Source organism: Elephantulus edwardii, unplaced genomic scaffold, assembly GCF_000299155.1.
Source record: "Elephantulus edwardii isolate Elephantulus edwardi_28Jun2011 unplaced genomic scaffold, EleEdw1.0 scaffold00009, whole genome shotgun sequence".
In the NCBI taxonomy this organism is placed as follows: domain Eukaryota; kingdom Metazoa; phylum Chordata; class Mammalia; order Macroscelidea; family Macroscelididae; genus Elephantulus; species Elephantulus edwardii.
Window position 1 is genome coordinate 27,069,997 of NW_006399759.1, and position 16,905 is coordinate 27,086,901.

At 38.8% G+C, this 16,905-nt stretch overlaps 1 protein-coding gene and 1 pseudogene across 1 annotated transcript in view; both read left to right on the top strand.

Annotated features, from left to right (window-relative positions):
• The first annotated feature begins 2,796 nt into the window (after window positions 1–2,796).
• NBAS (neuroblastoma amplified sequence) overlaps window positions 2,797–16,905 on the top strand; it is a 611,780-nt gene continuing 597,671 nt past the window's right edge. The window contains exons 1-6 of the mRNA XM_006880668.1: window positions 2,797–2,926; window positions 4,628–4,682; window positions 5,856–5,892; window positions 10,902–10,979; window positions 13,091–13,138; window positions 16,209–16,252. Of these exons, the coding sequence (XP_006880730.1) occupies window positions 2,804–2,926; window positions 4,628–4,682; window positions 5,856–5,892; window positions 10,902–10,979; window positions 13,091–13,138; window positions 16,209–16,252 (385 nt within the window). The 5' untranslated portion in view covers window positions 2,797–2,803. The remainder of the gene's footprint in view (window positions 2,927–4,627; window positions 4,683–5,855; window positions 5,893–10,901; window positions 10,980–13,090; window positions 13,139–16,208; window positions 16,253–16,905) is intronic.
• LOC102848180 lies at window positions 14,236–14,834 on the top strand (annotated as a pseudogene).

The following is a 16,905-nucleotide window of genomic DNA, read 5'->3' on the forward strand; positions in this document are numbered from 1 at the left end:
CCTGCGACTCCTAGTGACCCTATGTACAACAGCCCTAAACCCTGCTCTATACTGTGCCAATCCTATTGTCTCTGACACACCTAATCCCATTACCCCAGTCACTGAGTCAATCCATCTTATCCAGATCTTCCTTTCTTAAGCTGTCCTTCCAACCTCCCAAGCATTACGTCCCTCTCCAAGGACTGGTCCCTCCTTGCAACATGTCCAAAATATGTTGGACAAACTTCAGAATCCTTGTCTCTAAGGAGCAGCCTGGTCTCACCCTCTCTGGGATGAACATATTTGTTCTCCTAGCAGCCCATGGTATATTCAATACTCTTCTCTAAGCACCACAGCTCAAAGGCATCAGTTCTCCTCTCATCCCTAGACATTGTTCAGCTTTCTGATGCATAGTAAGTAACTGCTATGACTATGGCCTGGATCAGGCACACCTTAGTCTCCAGACTGACACTGCTGCTCTTCAATACTTTGAAGAGGTCGCTGACAGCAGGCTTTCCCAGTGCAGTCTTTTAATTTCCTGGCTGCTTATACCAAGAGTGTTGATTGTGAAGTCAAGCACATTGAAGCTGTTAACAATCTCAATCTCTGAGTAGATTCGCAAACTAAAAACCTTCCAGTAACCAGCTACCAAATGAATGCAAACAGTTTGCATTATGTAGGTAGCTTGATGTTTTTGTTATGTGCCATTGAATAGACTATGAATCATAGCAACCTCATGAACAATGGCTCTGAACCCTGCCCTATCCTGAGCCAATCTTATCATCTCTGAGACATTGACTCAATTGCCACATTGTGTCAATCATCTCATTGAGGTCTTCCTCTCTTGCACTGATCCTCTACTCTTCCAAGCATTGTGGCCTTCTCCAAGGACTAGTCCCTCCTGACAAAGTATGTGAGACAGACTTTTATATTCTTGCTTCCAAGGAGCAACCTGATATTACCCTCTCTAGGACAGACCTGTTTATTTTCTTGGAAGCTCATCGTACATTCAATACTCCTCTCCAGCACTACAACTCAAAGGCATCACTTCTTCTGTTATCCATAATAATGGTCCAGCTCTCAGATGCATAACAAGCAATTGAGAGGATGGCCTGGAATAGGCACACTTTAGTCTTTAGACTAATATCATTTCTCTTTAGTAAGCTGGAGAGGTGACTGACAGGGTATTTTCTTTTATCTTTTTTAATTAATTTTAATGAAAATTTACAGAGACTTTGGATTTCCATTCATTCACTGCTGCACCCCTCCCCCTGACCCCCCCCCATACACACTTTTCTTTGAAAAGTAAAAGAAAAGTTCCCCCATTGTTTACAATCCCTCCCCCCAGGTACACTCCACTATGCATCCTTCTTTCTGGACTCCTGTCATGACAATAATACCTAATCACATATCGCTTTTAAACAGTTTTCTCCTTCATCTGTTTTAATGCAGCATACATTATTGAACCCATCTTTCTCAGCCTCCCTCCAACTCTGATGTCAGTCCCACTTTACAACAGTGGCACTATGCAGTATTTGTTCCTTTGTAACTGAGATATTTCACTCAGCACAATGTCCTCCAGGGTCACCAATTTTGAATAATATTGCATGTTTTTCAATGCAGCATAGTATTCCATTGTGTGAATATACTACAGCTTCTCTATCCATTCGTTTGTTGATGGGCACTTAGGTTGTTTCCAACTCTTTGTTATCGTGAACAAAGCCACGATAAACATGGTGTGCATTTATCTGCTTGGGTGGCAGTTATGGTCTCTTTGGGGTATATTCCCATTTGTGAAATTGCTGGGTCTAATCGTTTTTCTATTTGCAACTTTTTGAGAAAGCGCCATACTGCCTTCCACAGTGGTTGCACCATTTTACACTTCCACCAACAGTGAAGAAGGGTTCCAGTTTCTCCACAACCTCACCAGCATTTGTTGCTTGCTGTTCTGTTAAATTTTGCTATTCTTACTGGGGTGAGATGATATCTCATAGTTGTTTTGATTTGCATCTCTCTTAGAGTTAGGGATTTTGAACATTTCTTCATGTGTTGTTGACCAGCTCAATGTCTTCTATGGTGAAGTGTCTGTTCATAACATGTGCCCATTTTTCAATTGGATTGTTTACCTTTATCTTGATGTGGTGCACAGCATATTTTCTTAATGTAACTTGTCTTTTGATTTCCTCACTGCTGATACCAAGGGTATTTATCGTGGATCAAGCAAAATGAAACCGTTAACAACGTCAGTCTTTTCTCTATTATGATGCTGAGAATTGCCCTGGTGGTCAGAATTAAGAAAGAGAAAGAGTGGTGAAAGCAATAAAAATAAAATTGAAACAAAACCTCAAAGGCAGGTGGTAGAGAGCTGATATTCTCATTTGTTCTTGTACATACATTCATTCATTCATTCATTCAACAATTACCTCTATGAGTAGATTCCTGTATTGTAAACAAAGACTACTGTAACTCCAGCCAATTATAGTACATGGTATTTACTAGCTCTGTTACTTTAAAAAAAAAAAAATTAAGGCTTATACTGCTGCATATAACAAGGAGTGTACCTGGACCCTGATCCAAAGTATACATGTTCCAATAGATTTTGCTGCGTCTTTTCACATAGATCCCTCTAGATGGCCACTTTTCTACAGGTTGCAATAGTTTTATTTTTTTTTCTTGTTCTTAAAAGGATTAATTTCGTCTTTCCTTTCCAAGGTATATTAAATCACACACTTCTGAACAAAACGAAAACGTTCGCGTTAGAAAAACTTGTCCATTGCAGGTTGCCGTAGTGGCCCTGTCTCAGCGGCTCTGGTCCGGGACGAACATGGCGGCCCCCGACGCGGAGCCGGTTTTGACTTCATGCACTGCATCCTCAGAGGGCGAAGAAGAAACAATTCTTTATGACTTATTGGTTAATACCGAGTGGCCACCGGAGACAGAAGTACAGGTAACCTAGGGTGTTTTAGGGCTGCGGACAGCTCCGTTGTGGCGCTCGGGGCGCAGAGCCACGTAGCAGTACCCACGTAGGGGAGAGGGCTGGGCGGGCGGAGGAGCGGGAGTGCAGCCTGTGCGGTCGTCTTGGTAACGCCGTCGCTGGCGAGCGTGCGGGGTGGGCTGCGGTTTTGTAGTGGGTCCCTCTGGTTCTTACGGGAGTCGGAATTCGGCCATCGCGAGGCACAGCCTGGTGCTCTGGGCTGTGTACCGTCCTGTTCGCTTTCCAATTTTCGCTGCCCGCGTTTTGAAAGGAGGGTACATCATTGGATCCGAGGGTCATTTTCAAATGAGAACTCTTGATGGTCTCTTTCTGGCAAGGGCTGCAGAGGGAGAAATTTTCCAGACTTCATAGTTAATCGATACAATCTGTCGCCTCAATGTGCTCGCTCCAAATCTTTAGCCTTTCATGGAGCTGAATTGCGCCCCTTCTTGTGTATTTCAACAAAGTGTTCTTAAATTTGTGTACGGATCTCCTGTAGTTTTCCAGGCGCTGTTAGATTCACAGAGGTGAATAGAAATTACCTACTTTCTTGGAGCTTGCAGTTTAGAGGGGAAAACATTTACTAAGTATTTTTCCAAACTTGAGTAATATGAGATAACCTGAGCAAATTACCCTCTGAATGAAGCGTTCGGTGCATTTCTAAAGAAATGACTAGAGGAATTGGTGGGTTGTGTTTTTCTTTCTACTTTTTAAAAAAAAAATAAAATTCTGTAATTACTAGTTGCCTTGATAGGAGGTCTTTCCAGGTCGAATGCAGAACTGGGTGCCATCCATTCCATTTTAACCTATATTATGACCTTAAATTATGTCAGACGAAGCTTAGAATCCTTGCATTAAGGAGGAACTTGTTTGTTCTAGCAGTCCATGGTATATTCAGTACTCTTCTCCAGCACCACAGCCGAAAGGCATCAACTCTCCTTCTATCACCCCTAGTCATTTTCTAGCTTTCTGGTAAATAGCAAGTAATTGCAAAGACTATAGCCTCAATCAGGCGCACCTTAGTCTCCAGACTGACATCTTTGCTCTGCAATACTTTAGAGAGGTCTCTAACAGCCGAGTTTCCCAGAGCAGTTCCTCTTTTAATTTCCTGGCTGTTGGTACCAAGAATGTTGATTGTGGAGCTAATCAAAGTAAAGCTGTTAACTATTTCAATCTCTTCACCATCTATCATGATGCTGCCAGTTGGTCCAGTGGTGAGAATCTTTATTTTAGCTTCAATCGTATAGCATAGTCTTATTAATAATCTACAGGACTGAATCTGTGACAATTTCTTTAGACCTTTGCAGTCCTGCAAATAGACTCTGGAGACCTGGGATAGACTTTGCCATTTCTGTCTTTTTTTCTTCTTTTGACAGGGATTTTAATTTGGGAACTATTTTTAGTCTAAACTATTACTCTCTCCTATGAGGGTCAGCCTGACATCTTCCAGTAACTCTACCACGCACCCTTTAATTCCTACTGTTCCCAGGCATGAATCTGCTTTTTTTTTGTGGTCTTTTTATTTCAATTTATGAGTGCGTTTAAAGTACTGTTGCCTTATATTCACTCATTATTCTGAGCATTATTAAAAGTGAACAGGTATATAGGTTGTGTATATATTATTTGAAAATCCTCAAATTAAAATGTAAAAAAATCTTTTTAAACTAATTGCAGCCTAGAGGCAACCGAAAACATGGTGCGTCCTTTATTATCACAAAAGCAATTAGAGGTAAGTATAACTTAACTTATTTTTACATATGTGATACTTATAATTACATGAATAATGATACTATTTCCACTCTCCCCTCCATTATACTTGTAACTGCATTGTTTTAGAAATGATAAAATATCTTCTTTTGGTCTTTCTGGGTCTAAACTTATTATATGACCTACTTGTAAACCCGACATCCCTGGTGGCACTGTGGATTGTGATTGGATTGGTAACTGAATTATCAGTGGTTTGAACCTGCCAGCTGCTCTGAAGGAGAAAGATGAGGCAGCCTGTTCCTGTAAAGATTTATAGCCTCTGAAGCCATTTGGGGCAATTTTATTTTGCCCTGTAAGGTCACTATAATTGGAAGCCCCTCAATAGCAGTGGTATATATAAGACTGCTTTCGTTTTCTAATGCCTAGAATGTTTTAAATTAGCAATATTTTGATCTTCTGGTTCAGGAACACTATTACTGTATTCACTTTTCACCATCATAAATACTATGAACATTTGACATTTGGAAAATGTATAAAATAATTCTTTATAGGAAGTTTAGAAAATACAGATAACTATGCATGTTAGTGAAAAAAGTGATACCTCATCTGAGTGCTAAGAGATAATCATTGCCATTTGTAGACTTTTTCCTAATGATACATGCCTAACTATGCTCACATATAACCTAACTAGGTATTCATACACCTATACACATAAACGGAATCATGTAAAATACTGTTTTGTAACAGGATGCTAGAGATATTGTTGCCTCTAGACTGTCCCATTTTAGGTACCACTGCTTTAAAACTCTTTGCTATTTAGGATAAAATGGTATCCTGCTTCAATTTTTACACAGATTTTTTATTTTTTGCTTTAAATGGTGATTGTAACTTCTAATCCAGGGTTTCATGACAATGTTTTAGATAAAATTTAACATTTGACATCATTCTTCCTTTTTCTGCTGTTAGCAAGTGCTTTAAATTTTTTAGTAGTACTTAAATGTAGAACTTAATAAAATGCATGATCTTATAAAATTGTGGTATATACTAGATTACATTTATTTCAAATCTCAAGAGTTGTTTTAAAGTTTTATAATGATTCAGTCTGCATTTTAGATTTGTTTTATATAAACTCCATTTGAAAATACTTCTTAAAGAACAACTGATTTATATTTGGTTCTATTTCTTTTTATTTTAGATCGTTTGTTATTTTTACGGCAATACATCTGGTACAGGTAAGTCTTCATTTTTTTTTCAGAAAAATAGGATGAATATCAAGTGTAAAGAATTTTATTCTGTTTATAATTTATACTTCAATTATTGCATCCTAAATCGTGATATTAATGTTGACATTATGGTGTCCCCATTTTATAAAAGACATTTCAAATGTTAAGATAATCTAGACAATATATCTCAGTAGATTTAGGATAAATTTTTCTTCATTTGTCATGATTGAAAAGATCTCATAACTTCTGATTTCTCTCTTAGTGTTATCTTACATGCTTTCCTGATGCTCCTTTTCCCTGAGCAGCTTTTTAAAACTTTTTTATTCTTGCTGTTATATTAGCTCTCCTGTTCAGTAGCTGTATATGTGAAAGAAGATTCTTTAGGTTTCAATCCTGAAGTACTTTTAATTGGTTTTTAACTTTAAAAAGAGCAAAGAAGTAATTATGTTGTTGTTGATTGCCTTTGAGTTGAGCACGACCCAGAGCCACCCTATGAACAAAAGGCCTGAAGCCCCTCTACAACTATTGACATTCATCAAAGTTCATAGGGTTTCCGGAGGCATGTTGTTTAGGAAGTGGATGCCACTCCTGCTTCCAAACCTGTCATAGTATGCTGTTGTTTTTATGTGCCATTGAGTCACCTGTTACTCAATAATTATTCTTATAAAAGAGATAATTCTGCTTTTAGGCATATGCATAGGAATTGTTTCATAGAATTATTCACCACATATTACTTTTCCTTTAAGATATCTAATCTTAAAAGCTCCAGAGATAATATTTATAACAAAGACCTTTGGTTCGTCTTTAGGGCTTGGCCCATTCTATTTCTTGCTTTTCCTTTATGTGTATGTATATATAACATGTTTAAATTTTTTAACTTACTTTATATTTTGGGGTAGGTGAGGTATGACAGAGATGAGAAGTGCTTGAGGAGGGAGGAAAGAGTATAAGCAATGTCCTGTTCTGAGCTCTCTTCATCACAGATAGCGAGTCCTGCACACCCTTGTTAGGGAGAGCAAAATAGACTTCTGCTCAGTTTGCCTTTTGAGAGTCAGTCTGTTTTTGTTTTCTCTGTGGGAGGAGGTCTATAAATGAGTTCATTCTTGTGCAAGTATTATCCTACGTGGAAGTGCCATGAGAGTAGAGAGAGTTCACTGGGTATCCTTCTGTCTTCCTGAGAAATTCTTAGAATCAGCTCGGTGAATCATTGTACAGGTTGTGAATGTACCATGAGGTGATTATGTAAACTTCTTCATGATGTGTTACTTTAAAAACAAACAAACAAACAAACAAACTGTAGTTGAACTTTCATTCTTGAATCTGTAGTAATTAAACCTTAAAAGTTTTCAGTCCAATATGTAAGTGCTTTGTGTTTTTTTTTTCACCCCTGGGAAATAGAAAAATTCAAAGTTTTACAAACAATGATATATTAAATCCCTATGTGACTTTTAAAATTCTATATGTTGTCAGAAGTGACCAGTCCTATAAAAAAAGATAGCATGCTGGAAAGAAACAGAGGAAGACTCTCAGCAAGTTGGAGTGGGCTTGAGCATATTGGACATTGTGAGAATGGTGCAAGATTGGGCAAGGTTCAGATCCTTTGCTCTTAGGGTCACTGTAAGTTGTAAGTGGTGCCCAATAAGAAAATCAACAACGTGATTTATCTACATCTGACTAAAAAAAAGAGTTGCTTATATTTTGCCATATTTTCTGTAGGAAGCCTCAGTTTTAAACAAAATATTGCAAATCAAGGCCTGTCTTAACCTTTCCCTTACCCTTCTCTGGAGAAAACTGTCAGCATAAGGTCATAATGTTTATATGCCTATTTAATACTTCTATTATTCTCTGTCATTTAAAAAGTGTTCTTATTGTTGCGAACAGAAACCAATTCAGTAATTTCTAATGTACAATTTAGTAATTATTACACTTTTTAAGTTACACAGTAATTTCTACACTCCGTTTTTTAGTATTCTTCCTCTTATGACAAACTCACTATTTCCTCAATTTCTTCTCCAATATTTTAGATACTATTGTAAATTTGATCTTATATCACATTCACTTGTATCAGACATGGAACTGACTTACAGCTGAGCCTCCGGTGGGTTTTTGGGAGCCTATAAATTGATCAGGCGGTAATTGCCCATCTTTCTCCTGTGGAGCTGCTGGGGCATTCACACCACCAGAGAGGCTCCATGTATGCTGCCAAAGCTCCCCGATCTGATCTTGTTTATTGTTGCCAAGTGTCGTTAAGTAGAGTGTGACTCGTAGTGACCCTATAAATAACAGGTCTGATCCTGTGCTGTCCTCATTTCTGATGTACTGGAGCCCACTGTTAGAATCTCCCCTCTTGGACGCTCTACCTTTTCCAGCATGATCTTTTTCTAAGGTCTCATCCCTTCTAACAACATAATAAAGTTAAAGTCACTCACTTATAGGTTTAATATATGACAACTTGCCTAAAGTGTGTGAGAGAACGTTTCACCATCCTTACCTCTAAGGAGCTCCCTGGTTGCACTTCTCCAAGGCAGACTTGCTTTTCTTTTTTTATCACAGTCCGTGGGATATTTAGTACTGTTCTCCAATTCCACAATTCAAAGGCAGTGATTTGTCTTCTGTCATCCTTATTCATTGTCTAACCTTTCAGTGTTCAGAGCACGGGTCTTTGTGTTGTCAGCACGGTTCGTTACACTTAAGCCTCCTGATCTAGCTGCTGGCTTTTCATCTATGCCCTTAGCCTTACGGAGGATTTTCCCTGTATTCCAGTCTTCTTGAGGTGTTCCTCAAGAAAGGAATGTTGGATTTTAAGAAATTTTTAAGAAATTTTTCTGTGTTCATAGAGATAATAATGTATTCCATTTTTTATTCTCTTCACGTAGTCTATTATGTTGATATTCCAATAGTGAACCTTCCCTGTATTCCTGAAATATAGTTGGTAGTGTAGTATGTATTGTAATGTAATTTAGCATTTTGGTTTCTACTATTTTGTTGGTGAGAGAAAGATAGACAATCTCCTCCCAGGAGATTTATGGCCTCTGAGAACCAGCAAAAGGATCAATTACTAGTCTGTTCCTACTTGAAGACAATGAATTTGAGGTTTTTTTGAGTATTTTGTTGTCAGAGAAGAAAAGAATTTCCTCAATGTGATGGAGTGATATGGTGACTGTAGTAATTGGCTCAAGTGTGTCTCAGATTGTGAGGATGGCGTAGGATAGGGTAAGGGTTAGATCTGTTGTTCACAGAATTGCTGTGAATCATAGAGAGATCTCTGTAGGGCTGTTGGATAGAAAGCTATGCTACCAAGCCAAAGGAGGGTGATTTTAATCTGCGGCCCTCAGGCCTGGTTTTAATTGTTTTTGGTCAGACATTCTAAATGGTATAGCACTGGTTTGTCCATTTGCTGTACAGAGGCAACTCTTGGTTGCTGTGATGCTAAACACTGTGGCACTGATGTGTCAAATGTGATAATGGCTACCCATAGTGGACAGTGTTTGATGGAGCTCCCAGATTAAAACAGTCTTGGAAGCAGGAGTGGGACCACTTCCAAAATAGCTTGCCTCAAGAAACTCTATGAACTTAGAGAAACGATGAAAATTACACAAGTTTTCAGGTCTGTCATTGCTAGGGTCACTATAAATCATCTATGACTTGATGGCACTTAACAATAACATCAAAAGGAATATTGGCGTATAATTTTATTTTTTTCTGTAATCATCTCTTAATTATTTGTATTTTTGAAAAATGAGCAAAAGTAATACTAAAAATATGCTACTGATACACATTTTCTAATTTTCCTTATTTTAGTTTTTGCCTGCTTTCCTGTCATGTAGTTTTCTTTTATATCTTTTCATGCATTTGTTCCCAGTTTGTTGTCTTTGCTAACTCTTAATTTGTAGTAGATTGTTGCCCCATGGCCTTTGATGCTAAACACAGTGACACTGATGTGTCAAATGCGATAATGGTTACCCAGGTGAACACTGTTTGGTGAAGCTCCCCAGGTATGAAGGAAAGTATGCAACAATGTATGAATGGAAATCCAAAGTCCCTGTAAACTTTATTTAAAAAAACCCCCAAACTCCACCCCTCCAAAAAAAACCCCAAAACAAACTTAGAAGCAGGAGAGTGTCATCCACTTGAAATAGCTTGCCTCAGGAAACACTGTGAACTTGGAGAAATGATCAAAGTTATACAGGTATTCAGGTCTTTTGTTCATAGGGTTGCTATTAGTCATCTACAACTCGATGGCACTTAACAGCATTTTGTGCTTAAGCTTGTGGATTCTTTCATTGTATATGTAAAATGCAGTTGTAACTGATTGCATATTTTGCAGACTTTTTGATTTTTCATATATTTGTTTACTGTTTCACAAAACAGAGTCTCAGGCAAAATGAAGTTTTCTCTTGGGTCCATTGTGAAGCTTGTGTAGACTTACATTGATGGTCCAGTCATTTGAGAGTCCTGGCTGTTGCCTGAGTTTTGCACCCCAGTGCTCTCTAACACCCAAGTTTTGTTTCTTCTCTCTGTGTATTAAGTCCTGATTTTGGGTCTTGTCTGTCCCTTTTGCCCTGTGTACCACTCTACTGTTCAATTCTTACTCACTTCTTTTATGTCCAGATTTATTTTATTTGTTTGGTTTTGCTTTTTTGATAAGCTTGGCTGTATATTTGATTTTTTTTTTTAAATAACTTTGCTATAATTTTGAGATGTTCAAAGCAGGAAATGTTTGGTGTAAAGTCCACTGTGCCATGACTCTGGTACTGTAGATGTCTTTTTCTTGGAAAAGAACAGTTTATAGTTTGTAACCCATTACCACATTTTCTTGATAGAGAAGTATTATGTAGTTAAATTTCAGTCATGGTATATTGGTAATTTTTGTTTTAGAGTTTGTTAGCATTCAGATTTTATATTCTAGTGGGGAAAATTATATTTTTATGTAAATATGAATTTTTAAATATTATTTACCTTCTTATATGTATTTTTGAGAATTAGATTATAAGTTACTCAATGTGTTTCTCTTTCAGTCCTGCCCCTTTTTTGCTCCCTGATGGACTGGTACGTTTGGTTAATAAACAGATAAACTGGCATTTGGTACTTGCAAGGTAAGCATGTATAAAATTCATACACCTGGGTTAATTTTTAAACTCTCTATTTGTGTTAGGTTTCAGTTTTATTTTGAACATAAATTTCAAGATCTTAATAGCTTAGAGTCTTGTTTTTTTATTGTATATGCCTATGAAACCAATCAAATCCTATTCACTACTTAATTCTGACCCTGACCACCACAGATGAGTCAGATCTCACAAGTTATAGGGTACAGTTTTCCAGACAATGGAGTTTGCCAATACTAGCTACAAACTTTTAGGTTCCTAGGACACCTTCACTTTCCAGCTGCCAACTATAAATGTGAGGTTGCTGTTTACCCTCTTTAGATGCCAGCTATAAGCTTGGATGTTCCCAGGGCTCCTCTTCCTTCTGTTAGTTTTCACTTTATCACTTCTTAGTTTCAGTAATTTACTAGGTTAGTTCATAGAACTTACAAAAATGCTGTACAGAACATTTTTATTTTAAGAGAAAGAAATAAGGAGACATAAAGGGTAAGATATAGAATGGTTCCTAACAGAGAGCTTCTCTTTCTGAAAAAAGGAACATGCTGTATTCCTACTTGCTTGATGTTCAACCTGATCAATGAGTCCTGGAGAATCTGTGTTCAGAGTCTCCTCAGCGGACCACATTCTGTAGCCATGATTGATTGAATCATGTTCATTTCCCCTCATGTAGTGGCAGCCACTTCCTAAACTATATGCCTCTGGAAACTCTATGAACTTTGATAAATGTCAGTAGTTGTAGAGGGGCTTCAGGACTTTTGTTCATAGGGTTGCTGTGAGTCCTGCTTGACTTGAAGGCAATCAATAACAACAATAACAACAACACAATTAATAATATACTTTAAGTCTTTCTAGCATGGGCAGACCTGACCTGAGGTAACTCATTAGCAAAACCTAATGATCTCAAGGGAGTTGTAGTGGCTTAGTGGTAAGGGGTTATGCTGCTAGCCTGAAGGCATGGGGTTCAAATCAGTCAGTGGCTCTGCAGGAGAAAGATGGGCAGTCTCTTCCCATGTGATTGCCACTGCCTCTGGAACACATGCTGGAGGATGAGCTGTGAACCTGTTCCAACTTATAACAGCAACGAATTGGGTCTAGAAGGAGTCCTCATGGTACAACTGAACCGTCTTCAGGTAGTACACCAACTTTTCAGTTAGTTCGCCACAGTTGATGATTAGAACTCACCATCTGTGCCATGGGAGAAAAGGCCTCATGGTCTGCTCCTGTAAAGATGGTGGCCTTGGAAACCCTAGGGGCTAGTTCTCTTTCATATTGGGGTCACAGTGATTCTTAATTGACACGACGACAAATAGCAGCAACAACAGTGTCAGGTGGGGATTTGTCTTTGATAACAAAGACTTGGGAAGTTCCAGGGTTTTAGTAGTTTCTTTTTAATCAGGAACCAAAGACAGTCCAAATTCTTTGGGTAAATATGATTGCTAAAAAGCCCACAAAAAAATTACCCTTTTTACGTAACACCCTTTTCCATGTATGATTAAAACTCTCTGCTGTTGAGTTTTGACCCGTAGCTACCCTCCCTCAGGTTCCGAGGCTTTAAGTCATTGTGAAAGGAGACTGCCCATCTTTTTCCTAAAGAATCGGTGGATTCCAACTAGCAGCCTTGCAGTTAGAATCCAAACGTGTTACACACTGAGCCACCAGGGCTTCTTATTACCTAGGATTGTTATTGGTCATGTTGACTCCAACTCATAGCTGATGCTCCAGTAGGTTTTCAGAGCCCGTATATAGCACAGGAAGAAATTGCTCATTTTTCTTCTGCAGAACAGCTGTTGGATTTGAACTGTGTAACTCTGGGTTGGCATTGCAACTCCTTACTACCAAGCTTCTAGAGTTCCGGCTCACATAGGCTTAGTATTGTTTAAACATTCAATTCAGGCCATAGTGAAACTTTTTCATGGTTTTGTTCCAACTTATCAGATAAAAAGGTAGGTTGTTAAAACAGTGAAAAATGGAAAGATAATTTTAACATTTAAAATTAAGTACAGTTGTATTTTTATATTGAAGACTGCATAATAGAAGTTTTTCAGTTTTGTATTGAAGATTCATAATAGAATTTCCCCCCCTCCATTTCTTCCCTGTGAAAGCAATGGAAAACTTTTGGCTGCTGTTCAAGATCAGTGTGTGGAAATCAGGTAATTATTACCATTACTCATTTTCAGGGTTTAATTTATGAAACAATTTACTTGATAAATGGTGTTGTGGATTGAATTATGTGTCCCCAAAATAGATGTTGTAAATCCTCATACGTGCTTGCTCCAAGCTATTGTATTTTGCTTTGCCTCATACATGAAGACTAAGGTGCACCTGATTGAGGCCATGATCTTTTCAATCACTTGCTACAAATCTGAGAGCTAGAAAGTAGGTAAGAATGATGGAACAAGAATTGATGCCTGTGAGTTGTCGTGTCGGAGAATAATACTGGATATCCTAAGGACTGCCCAGAGAACAAATTGCATAAAGTGCAGCCAGAAGCAAGGGTGACAAATCTTTATCTGTCATACTTTGGACATGTTGTCAGGAGAGGCTGTTCCTTGGAAAAGGACCTCATGTTTGGAACGGAGGAGGGTCAGTTAAAAGAGAAGAAGACCCCCAGTGAGCTAGATTGACACAGTGGCTACAGCAGTGGCCTCGGTGTGTAGAGAAATGATGAGGACACAAAATAAGACTGGGGTTAGGTCTGTTCTTCATAGGGTCACTATGAGTCGTTCTTGACTCAATGGCACCTCATGGCTTAATGATAAGAAATTGTGCTGTCTACCTAAAGGCATGCAGCTCGAGTCTCAAGAGGGAAAGTTGGGCAGTCTCTTTCCGAGTATGTTTCTACCTCTGAAAACCCACTGGAGAGTCAGCTGTGAGTCATATCTGACTTGGTGGCACCATAATCAACAATCTGACACTGGTGCAATAAATTCATAAACCAGTGGAGTAGAATTGAGAGTTCATAAATAAATGCACTGATCGATAGTCAACTGATTTTTTACATTGGATGGGAAAAGCATTCTCTCTTTAATAAATGATGCTATGAAGATTGGATTTCCACTTACAGAAAAATGAAACAGGATCAATGCCTCACACATAAAAAACAAACATGAAAAAATAATGTAAGAGGGCACACTAAAACCATAAAATTCTTAGATGGAAAAATCAGGGGTTAACACTATCAAATCTAACTTTTAGCAGTGGATTAGCTAATAACAAAAGCAGAGTCAGCAAGAGACAAACTAAATAAATGACATGTCTTAAAAATGTGAATGCTTTGGAGTCCGCTTGCAGCTCTGCACTCTACGAGCTGCACGCTGCTGCTGCCATCGCTGCCGCTGCCATCGCTGCCACCATACTGCCCACCACACTGCTCTGCTGCTCCGGCCTTGGACGCCTGGTGTGCCAGGCTTGCGCCTATGCCGAGGCCACCGCCACCCCAGCACCTGCTGCCGGCCCCCGGCAAATATCCTTCACCTTCGCCTCGCCCACGCAGGTGTTTTTCCATGATGCTCACGTCTGCCAGGTGGATGTGCCCATGCAGACAGGCTCTTTTGGCATCCTGGTGTCCCATGTGCCCACACTGCGGGCCCCGAGGCCTAGGTTGGAAGTGGTTCATGCCAAGAATGGTACCACCAACAAGTACTTTGTGAGCAGTGGCTCTGTCACAGTCAACGCTGACTCTTCTGTGCAGTTACTGGCAGAAGAGGCTGTAACGCTGCACATGCTGCAAGTTGGGGCAGCCAGGGTGAACCTCGAGGAGGCACAGGTGGAGTTGGCCAGGACAGCCGATGAGGCCCAGCAGGTGGAGATCCAGTCAGTGAGGCCCTGGTGAAGGCCCTGGAGTAGTGGTGTGTGCCCCTCGGAGGGCTGGTCACCTCGGGAGGGCCAGGTGACTCCCACCCCTTTCCGCCTCAGACAAGATGTCAAGAAGGCTGCTGCTGCTGAGGAATAAGCTCCCTCCCCCAGAAACATCCATGCCAGTTAAAGACAGTGAACTCCTCCCTCCCCCTCAAAAATGAATGTTTTGGTCATCAAAGCACTTCACTCAAAATGAAGTGAAAACATAAGTTACTGATTGGAAGAATGTCTTCCGAACTTGACGATGACTGGCTACCATTACTGTGCATTTTGACCAAAGATTTCACATAAGAATACTGATCAAAGGTAGAAATGCAGAAATGTAGACTGGAATGTCCTATTTTTATCAGACTTGCTGGAGCCGTAAAGAATAGGTGAATCTCTGAAACTACTGGCCTGAGATAGTCTTTAAACCTTAGTACAAAATGTTATGGTAGTTTCTTAAAACTAACAAAGGTCCACATTGAGCATTATGTCTTAAGAATGATCTGAATGAGATCAAATTGCCAACAGCAACTTGAAACATTTGTCAGTAATAACCTTAGGGAACAAGGAGCTTATGCTAATAGTGGAGAAACACCGCAGAAAAGAAAGGGGAGATGGGTTACAGAACTTGCATATGTAATAATGTCACTAAATGGTACATGCAAAAAAAAAGTGTTGGAATTGGCATATATTTTGTTGTGTATGTTCTCAACAACAACAACAACAATAATAAATTTTTATTATCAAGTTCCGTAAAATACTCAAATGCTCTTTCATGGACCTAATTATCAGTTCCATCCCCAAACATATATCCTGTCCTTTAAAAATTATTTGGTTGTGTTTCTTTTTGTGGGGAAAAAAATGGAAATAAATTTTAATTTGACTATTAAGTTATACCATAAGCACATTTCTTGAAAGGTACTTTTCACATTATTGCAACAAATAAGGCTATTATTCCTACGAACAATAAAAATTTAAAAAGTGGGCAAATTATTGAATAGTTCTGTTTTAAAAATAGTAGGACTTGCCTCTTAAACCACTATCAAATTAAGTAATGTTATTGCTGGATCTAATTACTGCTAATCATGTCTATCCTTTGAGGTTATAAGAGGGGTTAGAAAACGTCCTCATTTGAAACTAATGCTCAAATGAGGCCAAGTTGTCTACTCCACAAAAATCGGAGAGTCCTTCTACATGAATACATAAGATAGAAATTTCACAGAAAGCTAAAATCAGTGTGTTAGCAACTGAACTCAGTGAATTAAGATCTGTGAATTCTATGACTTTGAATTTTAACAGATTTGAGGGCATCATTTTCTTGCATGATACTTACACAGTGTTTTTGGGCTGTAACTTTTCCTTTTATGTATTTTTCAGGTCTGCAAAAGATGATTTTACATCTATTATTGGGAAATGTCAAGGTAAGACTTGTGAAAATACTTTTAAAAACTAAAATGTCAAATATACAGTAACTGTGGAGGGCCATGAACGGCTGCATAGTCGCCATTACAAGATGGCGCTGATTTCCTGTTTCTCTTTGTTTGCCTTAAACACAAATAAGACCTTATTTGGGCACTGTGTTCTCATTGGTTGATGACTTGATCTCACGTGGGGTTAATGGTCCAATGGAGGCATGACACATGAGACTGATAGGCAGTGATGGGAGGAGTACTGAGAAGGGGATAAAAGCCGCACCCAGGAAGGGTAAAAGAAAAAGAGACTCCATCTTCCACAAGGGTCAGAGAGAGACTCCATCTTCCACCACCCTCTGTAACAAAACTCCTGAGTAAACCGCTGTGAGAAGGAACCGCTAGTGTGTTGTGTCCTTATTCCTGCTGGACAAGCAAGGCGCGCAACAAGTAACAGTAATATTGCTTAAGAATCAGAATAGATATTAAATATCTATAAAGAAGGATCATTATGACTACAGAGAGTTAGAATAATAGTAATAGAATAAAGAAAGTTAAAAATCTTAACTGATTTCTCTACTGCCTATAATACTTTAAGATGTTTGTTTTGAAGGAAATGAAATTGGAGCTATTTAAAAACATGATTAAGACAATTTCATGATAGA